Source organism: Cherax quadricarinatus, chromosome 9 (genome assembly GCF_038502225.1).
Source record: "Cherax quadricarinatus isolate ZL_2023a chromosome 9, ASM3850222v1, whole genome shotgun sequence".
NCBI lineage: Eukaryota > Metazoa > Arthropoda > Malacostraca > Decapoda > Parastacidae > Cherax > Cherax quadricarinatus.
The window spans coordinates 62873082-62888297 of record NC_091300.1 but is presented as its reverse complement, the minus strand read 5'-3'; the positions used below and the strand labels follow the sequence as shown (position 1 = coordinate 62888297).

Below are 15216 nucleotides of genomic sequence, written 5' to 3'. Positions count from 1 at the left end.
TATAGTGGTGGTAGTTTATAGTGGTGGTAGTTTATAGTGGTGGTAGTTTATAGTGGTGGTAGTTTATAGTGGTGGTAGTTTATAGTGGTGGTAGTTTATAGTGGTGGTAGTTTATAGTGGTGGTAGTTTATAGTGGTGGTAGTTTATAGTGGTGGTAGTTTATAGTGGGTAGTTTATAGTGGTGGTAGTTTATAGTGGTGGTAGTTTATAGTGGTGGTAGTTTATAGTGGTGGTAGTTTATAGTGGTGGTAGTTTATAGTGGTGGTAGTTTATAGTGGTGGTAGTTTATAGTGGTGGTAGTTTATAGTGGTGGTAGTTTATAGTGGTGGTAGTTTATAGTGGTGGTAGTTTATAGTGGTGGTAGTTTATAGTGGTGGTAGTTTATAGTGGTGGTAGTTTATAGTGGTGGTAGTTTATAGTGGTGGTAGTTTATAGTGCTGGTAGTTTATAGTGGTGGTAGTTTATAGTGGTGGTAGTTTATAGTGGTGGTAGTTTATAGTGGTGGTAGTTTATAGTGGTGGTAGTTTATAGTGGTGGTAGTTTATAGTGCTGGTAGTTTATAGTGGTGGTAGTTTATAGTGGTGGTAGTTTATAGTGGTGGTCCCTGAGATAAACAAAGGTGGCGGCGTGGCTGACACAGTTCTGGTGATCATCATTATAACACAATAATGGGTCGTGGAGACGAGAATGGTGACACAGGGACTCGTGAGTCTAAACGTCGACGCAAAACTGCAGCTGAAGTGACCAGGAAACCTGCAACAGGAACAACAGGAGCAACAGGAGGAGGTGATGCCCCGGCGGTGGTGGTAGCAACACAACAACAGCAGCCACAGCCTCGTAGTCTGCTTAACAAGGTCACTACTACCACCACTACTACCACCACCATACCACCTACCACCATCCCTACCACCACTACCACCATCAACATAACAGATGTCTACCAGGTGAGTCTGGTGATCCACCGGTCTGGCAGGGACCAGGAGCTCTGGCTCGACCCACAGCAAACACATGTAGGTGAGTACACAGGTCACAGCAGGCAGGACAGGCAGGCCACAGCAGGCAGGACAGGCAGGCCACAGCAGGCAGGACAGGCAGGCCACAGCAGGCACTACAGGCAGACCACAGCAGGCAGGACAGGCAGACCACAGCAGGCAGGACAGGCAGACCACAGCAGGCAGGACAGGCAGGCCACAGCAGGCACTACAGGCAGACCACAGCAGGCAGGACAGGCAGATCACAGCAGGCAGGACAGGCAGACCACAGCAGGCAGGACAGGCAGGCCACAGCAGGCACTACAGGCAGACCACAGCAGGCAGGACAGGCAGACCACAGCAGGCACTACAGGCAGACCACAGCAGGCAGGACAGGCAGACCACAGCAGGCAGGACAGGCAGACCACAGCAGGCAGGACAGGCAGGCCACAGCAGGCACTACAGGCAGACCACAGCAGGCAGGACAGGCAGACCACAGCAGGCACTACAGGCAGACCACAGCAGGCAGGACAGGCAGACCACAGCAGGCAGGACAGGCAGGCCACAGCAGGCACTACAGGCAGACCACAGCAGGCAGGACAGGCAGACCACAGCAGGCAGGACAGGCAGACCACAGCAGGCAGGACAGGCAGGCCACAGCAGGCACTACAGGCAGACCACAGCAGGCAGGACAGGCAGATCACAGCAGGCAGGACAGGCAGACCACAGCAGGCAGGACAGGCAGGCCACAGCAGGCACTACAGGCAGACCACAGCAGGCAGGACAGGCAGACCACAGCAGGCACTACAGGCAGACCACAGCAGGCAGGACAGGCAGACCACAGCAGGCAGGACAGGCAGACCACAGCAGGCAGGACAGGCAGGCCACAGCAGGCACTACAGGCAGACCACAGCAGGCAGGACAGGCAGACCACAGCAGGCACTACAGGCAGACCACAGCAGGCAGGACAGGCAGACCACAGCAGGCAGGACAGGCAGGCCACAGCAGGCACTACAGGCAGACCACAGCAGGCAGGACAGGCAGACCACAGCAGGCAGGACATTCAGGCCACAGCAGGCAGAACAGGCAGACCACAGGAGGCAGGATACGCAGGGCACAGCAGGCAGGACAGGCATGCCACAGCAGGCAGGACAGGCAGACCACAGCAGGTAGGACAGGCAGACCATACCAGGCAGGACAGGCAGGCCACAGCAGGCAGGAAAGGTAGACCATACCAGGCAGGACAGGCAGGCCACAGCAGGCAGGAAAGGTAGACCACAGCAGGCAGGACAGGCAGGCCACAGCAGGCAGGACAGGCAGGCCACAGCAGGCAGGACAGGCAGACCATAGCAGGCAGGACAGGCAGACTGTAGCAGGCAGGACAGGCAGACTGTAGCAGGCAGGACAGGCAGGCCACAGCACGCAGGACAGGCAGGCCACAGCAGGCAGGACAGGCAGACCACAGCAGGCAGGACAGGCAGGCCACAGCAGGCAGGACAGGCAGGCCACAGCAGGCAGGACAGGCAGACCATACCAGGCAGGACAGGCAGACCACAGCAGGCAGGACAGGCAGGCCACAGCAGGCAGGACAGGCAGAATGTAGCAGGCAGGACAGGCAGAATGTAGCAGGCAGGACAGGCAGGCCACAGCAGGCAGACCACAGCAGGCAGACCACAGCAGGCAGGACAGGCAGGCCTCAGCAGGCAGGACAGGCAGGCCACAGCAGGCAGGACAGGCAGGCCACAACAGGCAGGAAAGGTAGACCACAGCAGGCAGGACAGGCAGACCACAGCAGGCAGGACAGGCAGGCCACAGCAGGCAGGACAGGCAGACCACAGCAGGCAGGACAGGCAGACCACAGCAGGCAGGACAGGCAGGCCACAGCAGGCATGATACGCAGGGCACAGCAGGCAGGACAGGCAGGCCACAGCAGGCAGGACAGGCAGACCACAGCAGGCAGGACAGGCAGACCACAGCAGGCAGGACAGGCAGGCCACAGCAGGCAGGACAGACAGGCCACAGCAGGCAGGACAGGCAGGCTACAACAGGCAGGAAAGGTAGACCTCAGGAGGCAGGACAGGCAGGCCACAACAGGCAGGAAAGGTAGACCACAACAGGCAGGACAGGCAGGCTACAACAGACAGGAAAGGTAGACCACAGGAGGCAGGACAGGCAGGCCACAACATGCAGGAAAGGTAGACCACAGCAGGCAGGAAAGGTAGACCACAGCAGGCAGGACAGGCAATACTATCATTTGTATTAACACAGTAAGGCATTTACACCAGTTGTCTATGTTCATCCATCAGTAAAATAGGTACCTGGGTGTTAGTGGACTGGTGTGGGTCGCATCCTGGGTGTTAGTGGACTGGTGTGGGTCGCATCCTGGGACAAAACTGACCTAATTTGCGGGAAATGCTCAGCATAACGAGCGGCTTTCTATATAGTAGTATGTCACTGATGTCAGCTATGGTCTGTATACCTTGTACATGTACTGGTAGTAAATACAGATGTTATTATTATTATTAAAAAACAATAACACAGCAACTTCCTCAATGCAATATTGTCTGTTTTCACCCTCAACAATGTGTGTTTCATTATTAATTAATTGACAGTAGATTATGTTGAGTTAGGTTATGTTAGGTTGGGTTATACAGTGGACCCCCAACTTATGATGGCCTCAACCTACGATAAAACTGACTTGCGATGCTTGTCAGCGTAAAAATTTGACCCCGACTTACGTTGAAAAACTCCACTTCATTCGTCCCGAACACAGCCGTCTGGTCTGTCTGGCCTGAGCTCCTCAGCTGAGCTAGTGTGATATTGTTTACAAGTCAGGGTGGACGGTTGCATGCATACATTAGATAAATTTTGTATTATTCCAGTGTTTTTAGTGCTTGTAACTGTTAAATAAACCACCATGGGCTTATCGAGAATACCGAGAAATGATTAACCCCAGAGGTTTAGCCACCCAGGATAACCCAAGAAAGTCAGTGTGTCATCGAGGACTGTCTACCTTATTTCCATTGGGGTCCTTAACCTTGTCCTCCAGGATGCAACCCAGAAAAGTTGACTAACACCCAGGTGAACAGGAAAAAATGCCTGAAACTAGTGCTCTTATTGGCGAATTTAAGGCCAGCAAACCATACCACGATTTCGTGAGTCAAGTTAAGGCCAGCAAAGGTTGGTTTGAGAGATTTAAGAATCGTAGTGGCATACACAGTGTGATAAGACCTGTTCTGGAAGGAAATGCCAAACAGGACCTACATTACTCATGAGGAAAAGGCACTCCCAGGATACAAACAGTGTCTCATCACTCATCACCACATCTTCAGTAAAGGTAAGTGTCATTTATTCTTTATTTAGTACACTAGGAAAATGTATTTTTCATGTGGTAAAATTTTTTTCACACTTTTGGGTGTCTTGAATGGATTAATTTGATTTCCATTATTTCTTATGGGGAAAATTAATTCGACTTACAATAATTTTGTCTTACGATGTGCTCTCTGGAACGGATTAATATCATAAGTCGGGGGTCCACTGTATTGTAAATGTATGTTTGCATCAATTTTGGACAATTTAGCTCACAAAATCATGTTGGGAATAAAGTACAGTAGAAAACTTTAAGTCATGCCACTGTTATAACTCCCATTTTATATATACAGTGGACCCCCGCATACCGTACGCATCACATAACGTTCAATCCGCATACCGCTCGCTTTTATCACAAAAATTTTGCCTCGCATACCGCTCAAAAACCCGCTCACCACTCTTCGTCTGAGACGCGTCCAATGTGCGCCCTTAGCCAGCCTCACATGTGCTGCCGGTGGCATTGTTTACCAGCCAGCCTCCGCGGTAACATCCAAGCATACAATCGGAACATTTCGTATTATTACAGTGTTTTTGGTGATTTTATCTGCAAAATAAGTGACCATGGACCCCAAGAAAGCTTCTAGTGCCAACCCTACAGCAATAAGGGTGAGAATTACTATAGAGATGAAAAAGATCATTGATAAGTATGAAAGTGGAGTGCGTGTCTCTGAGCTGGCCAGGTTGTATAATAAACCCCAATCAACCATCGCTACTATTGGTGGTACAGCTGCTGCTGCTGCTGTACCACCATCAGCTGCTGCTGCTGCTGCACTGTCAGCTGCTGCTGCACTGTCAGCTGCTGCTGCTGTTGTACCACCGTCAGCTGCTGCTGCTGCTGCTGCTGTAGTACCGTCTGCTGCTGCTGTAGCATCGTCTGCTGCTGCTGTAGCACTGTCAGCTGCTGCTGCTGTTGTACCACCATCAGCTGCTGCTGCTGTTGTAGTACCGTCTGCTGCTGCTGTAGCACTGTCAGCTGCTGCTGCTGCTGTAGCATCGTCTGCTGCTGCTGTAGCATCGTCTGCTGCTGCTGTAGCACTGTCTGCTGCTGCTGCTGCTGCTGCTGCTGCTGTAGCACTGTCAGCTGCTGCTGCTGTAGCACTGTTGTTGGTGTGGCTTATTAAGAATACCAAGAAACAATTAACCCCAGAGGATTTGCCACCCAGGATAACCCAAAAAAGTCAGTGTCATCGAAGACTGTCTAACTTATTTCCATTGGGGTCCTTAATCTTGTCTCCCAGGATGCAACCCACACCAGTCGACTAACACCCAGGTGAACAGGGAAAAATGCCTGGAACTAGTGCTCATATTGGTGAATTTAAAGCCAGCAAAGGTTGGTTTGAGAGATTTAAGAATCGTAGTGGCATACACAGTGTGATAAGGCCTGTTCTGGAAGAAAATGCCAAACAGGACCTACAGTACTCAGGAGGAAAAGGCACTCCCAGGACACAGTGTCTCATCAGTCATTGCTGCATCTTCAATAAAGGTAAGTGTCATTTATTCTTCATTTAGTAGAGTAGTACATGCACAATATATATTGTGCATGTACTGCTCTACTATTGTGCATGTATCCTTCTGTTTGTGTGTTGGAAAATGTATATTTCATGTGGTAAAAATTTTTTTTTCATACTTTTGGGTGTCTTGCACGGATTAATTTGATTTCCATTATTTCTTATGGGGAAAATTCATTCGCATACCGATCATTTCGCATAACAATGAGCCCTCTTGCACGGATTAAAGTCGCTATGCGGGGGTCCACTGTAACATGATTTAAATTTAGGTTTTCATTTCCAATAGAAGAGCACTCATTTCCATTAAGGCGCAAGGAGTGTTGCGGCAGACCTGCCTGAGACCTCTCCAATATGCATTGTCTTAGCACTGTGGGGGAGGGTGATGGGATGTGTGCAAATCAGCCTCCCATGGGGATCGGGGTATCTAGATGCATACTTAATTTATATAATAATTATTTGATAATTAAATACTATTTAATAATTTAAAATTTTTATTTCTATAAGTACATGTACAGGTCGGCCATCACTAATCCGGCATCATTGGGGCCTGTAGTGTGCTGGATTAGTGAGTTTGCCGGATTACAGTGGTTCCCTATCAATAGGGACTCTTTCTGCCACATCTTCCTCATTTTCATCACTGCTTTCTCCTCCTGTGGATTTACAACCATCTGCTGTGGATTTACAACCATCTGCTGTGGATTTACAACAGTGCACAATTTCTGAGTCAGTATAATGATTTGAGCCAGTATAATGATGAAATTTGAAATTATGCTAGCCAAAATTAATGCCAGATTACTGATGGAACCGGATAACTGATTGCCGGATTAGTGATGGCCGACCTGTACAAGGTATATAGACCTTGCTGATATAAGTGACATACAGTGGTCCCTCAATTATCATCCATAATCCTTTTCCTGGAAGTGGGACTATTATCGAAATAGACGATGTTTGAATCGATTTTCCCCATAAGAAATAATGTAAATACAATTAATCCGTTCCTGACACCCAGAAGTATTAAAACAAAAAAATTTTTTACATGAAATGTAGATGTAGTACATAAACAATACAATAGTGTAGTAACCAAAATGTGCCAAATAAATCTGTGTAATATATGAGGGTCTACATACCTAACTTTTTCTTAATTTTTTTATATTTCTAGGCTACTTGGTTCATCTGCAAGTTTTATCAGGTTGTCGCAAATCTCTGAAAAAAAAATTCCAATATATTTATTGAAAAAATGCAAATATAAGTGGACCTGTGCAGTTCAAGCCTGTGTTGTTCAAGGGGTCAACTGTATGTCTTGTATAGGACTGAGTTATATAATGAGCTGAGGTAGAATAACAACTCTTTGCCCATAAATTAATGGTTTTAAAAAATGTAATTTAACCTGAGATAAGTTACGTACTCTCAGCTTGCTTAGGGTATTGCTACAGTGTGTTAGTTATTACAGAGCTTACATGGCTACTCTTCCATCCACTGACCTAATGATGGATGAGCAGCTGGTGAGATGCGAGCCTACTGCCCAGGCCAACAATTACACTGGATAATTACTATTGTTTAATGTGCTTTATAATTAATTTTTTGTCAATACAAATGTTGCAACTGTGTTTATAACACAGCTACAATGCTTGGGTATCTTTATTATGTAGATGTTGTGAAAACCAGTGGCTTTATCAATCCATTACAGAAATTAGATGGGTGTGAGCGCTTCTAGCATGGCTGAGGGACTGACCACTTTAGATTATCTCTTCTCATCTTCCATTATTTATTCTTTGCATTGTATTGACAAAACCCCAGGTTGGTGAAACATCTTCACAATACAGGTACACAAGTGTCAGTTTTGTATACCATTTACATGATAGTTTTAGGCAATTTTTGAGGATGAGTTAATAAGAGTTGAATGTTGCAGGCAAGCTTGGACCATGAGTGTTTAGAGGCTCAGGAGAGATCTGAGGAAGAGGATGAGAAACTTGTGGCAGCGATTATGCAACACATAAGAACTCTGATGAAGGAAATCCTCAAACTGAAGCTTGACAGGCCTGACCAGGTAAACACTGATAAAAGTAACCAAAAACTCTTCTTAACTTTGATAGTACACATACAGTAGTACTGTACACTGCACATACAGTGCCTTGTGTGTTAAACTCCATATTCCATACACAATGTATAGTTGATATAATTAAGACCCCATATTGTTTGTAATTTAGTTAAATACTTTACTTTCTTCATGGCTGAGTTTTGACTAAGTTTATTTTCACAATATTGTTTAACATATTTGACACAGAGGCATCAGGTCCTGCATCACTTTTATGTAGTAGGTTTTGCTGGAAACATACTGTACTAGGAAACATATTTTTCATAAGATTGATAAATAATAGCAGTAGGCTGGTAGACATCCACCGTCCATGGCCATTTTGTTGTATAACTGTGAAGTGGAAGACTGTTTAAAATTCACAATGGCAGGATTGTAGGCCTTACTTTATATCTCTGACTTGAGCATGTAAGTTGACAAGTAAATCTTGCAAACTTCGACTTACATTCAGGATTTACTGTTTTTACTTTCCTGAATGGTTTTTATAACTCTTCAACTGTCAAAACGTAGACCTACGTTTACTTGCGTAGCGCTCCGAACGTAGATCTACATTTTATTTTACATTTGAAAGCATGTAAAATAAAATGTAGATCTATGTTTGGAGTGCTAGCGGCACAAACGTAGATCTACGTTTGGAGTGCTAGTGGTACAAACGTAGATCTACGTTTGGAGTGCTAGTGGTACAAACGTAGATCTACATTTGGAGTGCTAGTGGTACAAACGTAGATCTACGTTTGGAGTGCTAGTGGTACAAACGTAGATCTACGTTTGGAGTGCTAATGGCACAAACGTAGATCTACGTTTGGAGTGCTAGTGGTACAAACGTAGATCTACGTTTGGAGTGCTAGTGGTACAAACGTAGATCTATATTTGGAACGCTAGCGGCACAAATGTAGATCTGTGTTTGGAGCGCTAGCAGTACATAGATCTACGTTTGGACAGTTTAAGGGTTAATGCAGTAGGTCTCATTTTTGTAATATTTCCATCATAATTTAGGGAAGACTGGTCAAAGGCTGGAGGCCTTTGACCAGCAACTGAAGAAATAATCTTGGGGCAACTAAAGAAATGATCTGGGGGCAACTAAAGAAATGATCTGGGGGCAACTAAAGAAATGATCTGGGAGCAACTAAAGAAATGATCTGGGAGCAACTAAAGAAATGATCTGGGGGCAACTAAAGAAATGATCTGGGGGCAACTAAAGAAATGATCTGGGGGCAACTAAAGAAATGATCTTGGGGCAACTAAAGAAATGATCTTGAGGCAACTAAAGAAATGATCTGAGGGCAACTAAAGAAATGATCTGGGGGCAACTAAAGAAATGATCTTGGGTCAACTAAAGAAATGATCTTGGGGCAACTAAAGAAATGATCTGAGGGCAACTAAAGAAATGATCTGGGGGCAACTAAAGAAATGATCTGGGGGCAACTAAAGAAATGATCTGGGGGCAACTAAAGAAATGATCTTGGGGCAACTAAAGAAATGATCTTGAGGCAACTAAAGAAATGATCTTGGGGCACCTAAAGAAATGATCTGAGGGCAACTAAAGAAATGATCTGGGGACAGTTGAAGAAATGATCTGGGGGCAACTAAAGAAATGATCTGTGGACAGTTGAAGAAATGATCTGGGGGCAACTAAAGAAATGATCAGGGGACAGCTGAAGAAATGTTCTGGGGGCAACTAAAGAAATGATCTGGGGGCAACTAAAGAAATGATCTGGGGACAGCTGAAGAAATGTTCTGGGGGCAACTAAAGAAATGATCTGGGGACAGCTGAAGAAATGATCTAGGGGGCAATTGAAGAAATGATTTGGTTGGCCACTGAAGAAATTATTCGGTTGGCCACTGAAGAAATTATTTGGTTGGCCACTGAAGAAATGATCCAGGGGTAACCAAAGAAATGATCCAGGGGCAATTGAAGAAATGATTCAGGGCTCATTGAAGAAATGATCCAGTTGGCCACTGAATAAATGATCCAGGGGCAACCAAAGAAGTGATTCAGGGGCAACTGAAAAAGTGATCCAAGGGCAACTGAAGAAGTGATCCAGGGGCAACTGAAGAAATGATACAGTTGGCCACTGAAGAAAAGGTCCAGGGGTAACCAAAGAAATGATCCAGGGGCAATTGAAGAAATGATTCAGGGCTCATTGAAGAAATGATCCAGTTGGCCACTGAATAAATGATCCAGTTGGCCACTGAATAAATGATCCAGTTGACCACTGAAGAAATGATCCAGTTGGCCACTGAAGAAATGATCCAGGGGCAAATGAAGAAATGATCCAGTTGGCCACTGAAGAAATGATCCAGGGGCAGCTGAAGAAATGATCCATGGGCAGCTGAAGAAATGATATACGAGGTGCTATCCAAAAGTTCCGGTACTCAAATTTTCACATGCTTCCTGGGTGCAATACCGTATTGCAACAGTGTAGATCACATTGTGCAGTACAGTAGAACCCCAGTATCCAATGATTTGGTATCTGCAGTTTCAGTTATCCATAGTTTATTGTGGCCCAAAAATACCTCTGTATTTTGCATAATAATGGCCTCAAAGTGCAAAAGTAGAAATGCTGGCAGTTCTTCAAAGCCTAAGAGAAGCTGTGAAGTACTTCTTATCAGTGAAACAGTGATAATTCTCCACTTATTGTGCATAATTTATCAATTAAACTTTATAATAGGTATGTATAGGACATAAATATAGGGTTTGCTATTATCCATGGTTTTGGTATCCATGGGAAGTCCTTGGAATGTATCCATCGTGGATACGGGGGTACTACCATACTCTCCTCTGTGAAGTAGCATGGCGAGTTTCATTGCAGTTGGTCATTCTGTTGAGGTTAGACAGGCATTTTTTGTCATGTCAGTGCATTGTGATTTTTTTTGTGTAACTAGATGGAATATTTGAAGAACAGCATGTATGTGAGTTTGTGTGAGAGATTCTGTTTCAAGCCTGGTAAAATGACTAGTGAAACTCGCAAAATGCTTTAACAAGCATTTGTCGATGAAGCAGTGGGCCGGACACAGTGTTTTGAATGGTTTTCTCCATTCGAAGCAGGATGACTATCAATTGAGGATGATGAACACTGGTCATCCATAAATGTCAGACACAAAGGCCAGCATTCAAAAATTGATCAAGGTCATTCACAAAGACTGTCATCAGAGTATCCAGGACATTGCAAGTATACTGTGGGAATTTTTTTTTTATGGACTGTGTGAAAGCATTTTGATTGAAAATTTAAGATTAGGAAAGTGAGCAGGGGATTTGTAATGCTACTTGTCAAAACATGTCTGGAACTCTTCTTTCATAACGGTGTTTAGTGCTGTATATGATTCTGCTGGAACCGCCTCCACATCATTTAAACACCACCCCTTGAGTACCATTTTTATTTTTGAGATGAGAAAGAAGTCACAGGGGGGCTGGATCAGTGGAGTAGAGAGGGCGGGAGGATGACTGCCATGTTAGTTTTGGCCAGAAAATGCTGGATTTACTGAATATATTATCCCCAGATATACCATATATAAGATTCTAGTTTATATACAGTGGACCCCCGCTTAACGATCACCTCCAAATGCGACCAATTATGCTTACGTGTAGTGTCTGAAATGGACTAACGTACTTCACAATATTCCTTATGTTCCCTGGCAATCTGGAATGAAAAAATATCGTTAACCGGGGGTCCACTGTATTTGGAAAATGCTTAAGTGTCAGGTCCCCAATCTGCACACTACCATAACTTGAAGCATGAAAGATGTGGGAGAAACTATGTAAAACTCAGTAAAAGCAGAGGTACCATAGGCACAGTTATAGATGACAGGCATGTAAGTTTTATATTTATGTTAAACATTAAAACCATGGTGGTCATTCAGAGCAAACACAGCAGTGTCTAGGGTAAATAACTTCCTTCTACCAGGAATATCAAAACTGTTAAGGGAAAAGTTCCAGCTACTCACTACAAGTGAGTAATTAGACAAGTTGTGATGACTTGGTAGGCATGCAGGCTGCTAGCAGCAACAACCTAGGTCACCTGGCAGTCACCAGTGAAGTCTGGTCTTGGGTCAAGCTGCTAGGGTTGAAGAACCTTGTAACTGGTCACAGGTCTTCAGTACACCAGTGCTTCCTATATTATGGAAAACACATTAAATGATTTATCAAAATGAATTACCATGATTGTGGATGATACATAACATGTTTCAGGTTTTATGAATATAGAATAACAAGATGTTGTGGGTTTCAGTGGTTGAACGAGGTGGAAGAACGTCGTATCCAAGTTCTTATGCTGATGTTGTCACTGAGGCGTCTCAGTCGAGTGCAGAAGGTAAGCTAGGACATGTGTGGCTGCTTATATTAATGTTGTCACTGCTGTGTCTCAGTTGGGTACAGAAGGTAAGCTAGGATATGTGAGACTTTTTAAATTAATGTTGTCACTGCTGTGTTTCAGTTGAGTGTAGAAGGTAAGCCAGGAAAGACAAGGTTACTGATACTGATGTTATCACAGTAATGTTTCAGACTATCACAGAAATTAACTCTTTCACTGTCCAGTCCCCCAAAATTAATATTGCACCCAGTGTCCACTTTAAAAAAAAAAATTCTTTTGAAATGGTAGAGAATCTTTTTCTGAAAGTAATGAAATCAAATCTGCTGGAATATTTATGGAATTAAGCAGGCATAAAGTTAATGGTTTGGATGCAATTTATGCATCGGAAATTTTGCAGACTTTAAGCTATTTTGTTAGTGTGTTTTATTTTCTATCAGTTGAGCACAAGAAACTGCCCATTCATCTATCACAAGTACCCTATAAAATGCACAAAAATTGGTACCTTGGCCAGTTTTACACAAAATTAAAAAAAATACCAATTTCAAAATAGTCTAAAATAAACAATGTAGGCATTCCTAAAACATTTCCTCCGTGCATGAATCACATCCCCAGGCCTCTCCTATATTATACTTTTCTTCCATTTTGAATTCATAACCACAAAAATAGATGATCTACTCTGTTTCCTGGATAACAATATACTATAACCAGGAATGATTGGTCATGGTTTACGGCATTCCAATAATTGAATCAGATCTATTATTAAAAACTCATGAACCAGACCAAGGGGTGTAGAGGGGCCTTACCCATCCTCAGGAAAATCGGCAAAAAATTAATATTTTCATTACTTCTAGCTACTTCTGGTTCTGAAACCAGCAAAATCATCTGTATTTTGGTAATATATCTTCTGTTCTGTCAAATGACACATGTAATAAAACCATAAAAACCTAAAAAACACCTCGAAGTCACTCTTTAAAACCAAATATGTGGTCAGAGATGTTAAGCTTTTTCCATCATGCACCATGTAAGGCAAGATTTTATTTTTATACTGTTCAGAGACCCATCCTTTCATGTCTAGGCCAAAATTTGCTGCTTGCAGCTTAACTAAGCTGTGTGAGGGAGCCTGGCCTCAATGACATAGTTGTATGTGATGGCCACTGAAAGGGTTAATTCCAAGGTTCTGGCCAGTGAAAGAGGTTAATTCCAGGGGGGTGTGGACAGAGAAAGAGTTAATTCCAGGGGTCTGGGCAGTGAAAGAGGTTAATTCCAAGGGGATCTGGACAGTGAAAGGGTTAGTTCCAGCAGAGAAGGGAGGGGGCTGGACATTCAAAGATTAAGTGTTGACAGTGTCAGAATTTAAAAAAAAAAATTAATCAGCTGATATGGTAGAAATCTTTTTCTGAGGGTAATGACATCAAAAATACAAAATTTGGTAGTGGGCAATTATGTCAAATTTGAGTTCTATTTTAACCCGTAAACGGTCCAAACGTATATATATGTTTTTTCAACATTTGAAAGTATGTAAAAAAAAGTAGATCATTTTTTTTTTTACGCTTGAAAACGTGTAAAAAAACTTTGATCTACTTTTTTTTTTATATTTGAAAATATATATATAAAAAAAAAACGTAGATCTACTTTTGGAGCACTACGCATATGAACGTAGATCTGCTTGGACTGTTTACGGGTTAATAAAATTTCTATGCTTAGTTTGACCCAGTTTCTAGCTATTTTGCTAGTATGCCTCCTGTTCTATCAACTGAGCTCATTCAATTATCAGAACTACCCTATAATTTGCACAGAAGTTGGTACTTTGGTGAATATTACACAAAATTTAAAGAAATTTCAATTTAAAAATTTGAAATAAACACTAGAGATTCCAGCCAGTGAAGCAGTCTTTATTCTTAATTAATCACGTCCCCAGGCCTCTCCTATGTAACACTTGCCTTCCATGCTGAATCCATCATTATACAAAAAATTGAAGTTTTATCCTGTTTCTCTGATAATAAAATATAACCAAGAATGATTGGTCATGGTTTACGATGGTCCAGTAATTGAAGCAGACCTGGTCAAAACACAGATAGACCAGGAATATTGTGAAAGGTCAGATATTTTCACTACTTTCAGCCTAATTTCAAGCTTCTTCCAATACTGAAACCAACCAATATCATTTCCATTTCAGTAGTTTGTCTTCCATTTTAAAACTTGACACCAAGAAACATTTACTTATTATTATGTTGTAATTTTTATACATTGTAATGTGTTACTTTTAATGCATAAATTGTCTTGATTTACAATATTTATTTTGAATTATAAGTAGTGTTACCTAGGTAGTAGGTTGGTAGACAGCAACCACCCAGGGAGGTACTACCGTACTGCCAAGTGAGTGTAAAACGAAAGCTTGTAATTGTTTTACATGATGGTAGGATTGCTGGTGTCCTTTTTTCTGTCTCATGAGCATGCAAGATTTCGGGTAAGTCTTGCTACTTCTACTTACACTTAGGTCACACTACACATATATGTACAAGCGTATATATACACACACCCCTCTGGGTTTTCTTCTATTTTCTTTCTAGTTCTTATTCTTGTTTATTTCCTCTTATCTCCATGGGGAAGTGGAACAGAATTCTTCCTCCGTAAGCCATGCGTGTTGTAAGAGGCGACTAAAATGCCGGGAGCAAGGGGCTAGTAACCTCTTCTCCAGTATATATTACTAAATGTAAAAGGAGAAACTTTCGTTTTTCCTTTTGGGCCACCCTGCCTCGGTGGGATACTGCCGGTGTGTTGAAAGAAAGAAAGAAGTAGTAGTGTTACTCTGAGTACCCTTCCAGGAGCTGCCTTGATGCTGAAGGGCTCTTGATCCATTGAATTAGAGGTATCCTTCCCTTGGATCTAACCTGGCCACTTGCCAGTCTGCAGGCACTGCATGACCCTTATGTGTTTACTGCTTTCCATGATTGTATTTTACTCAC

At 43.3% G+C, this 15216-nt stretch overlaps 1 protein-coding gene across 2 annotated transcripts in view; it reads left to right on the top strand.

Moving 5' to 3' along the window:
- Positions 1–586: 586 nt before the first annotated feature.
- thoc5 (THO complex 5) overlaps positions 587–15216 on the top strand; it is a 70301-nt gene continuing 55671 nt past the window's right edge. The window contains exons 1-3 of one of the 2 annotated variants that reach the window (XM_070083451.1): positions 587–944; positions 7758–7895; positions 12170–12250. In XM_070083451.1, the coding sequence (XP_069939552.1) occupies positions 669–944; positions 7758–7895; positions 12170–12250 (495 nt within the window). In that variant the 5' untranslated portion in view covers positions 587–668. Of the gene's footprint in view, positions 945–993; positions 1015–7757; positions 7896–12169; positions 12251–15216 lie in introns of those variants that run through there. The other variant, XM_070083453.1, reaches the window with a different exon arrangement.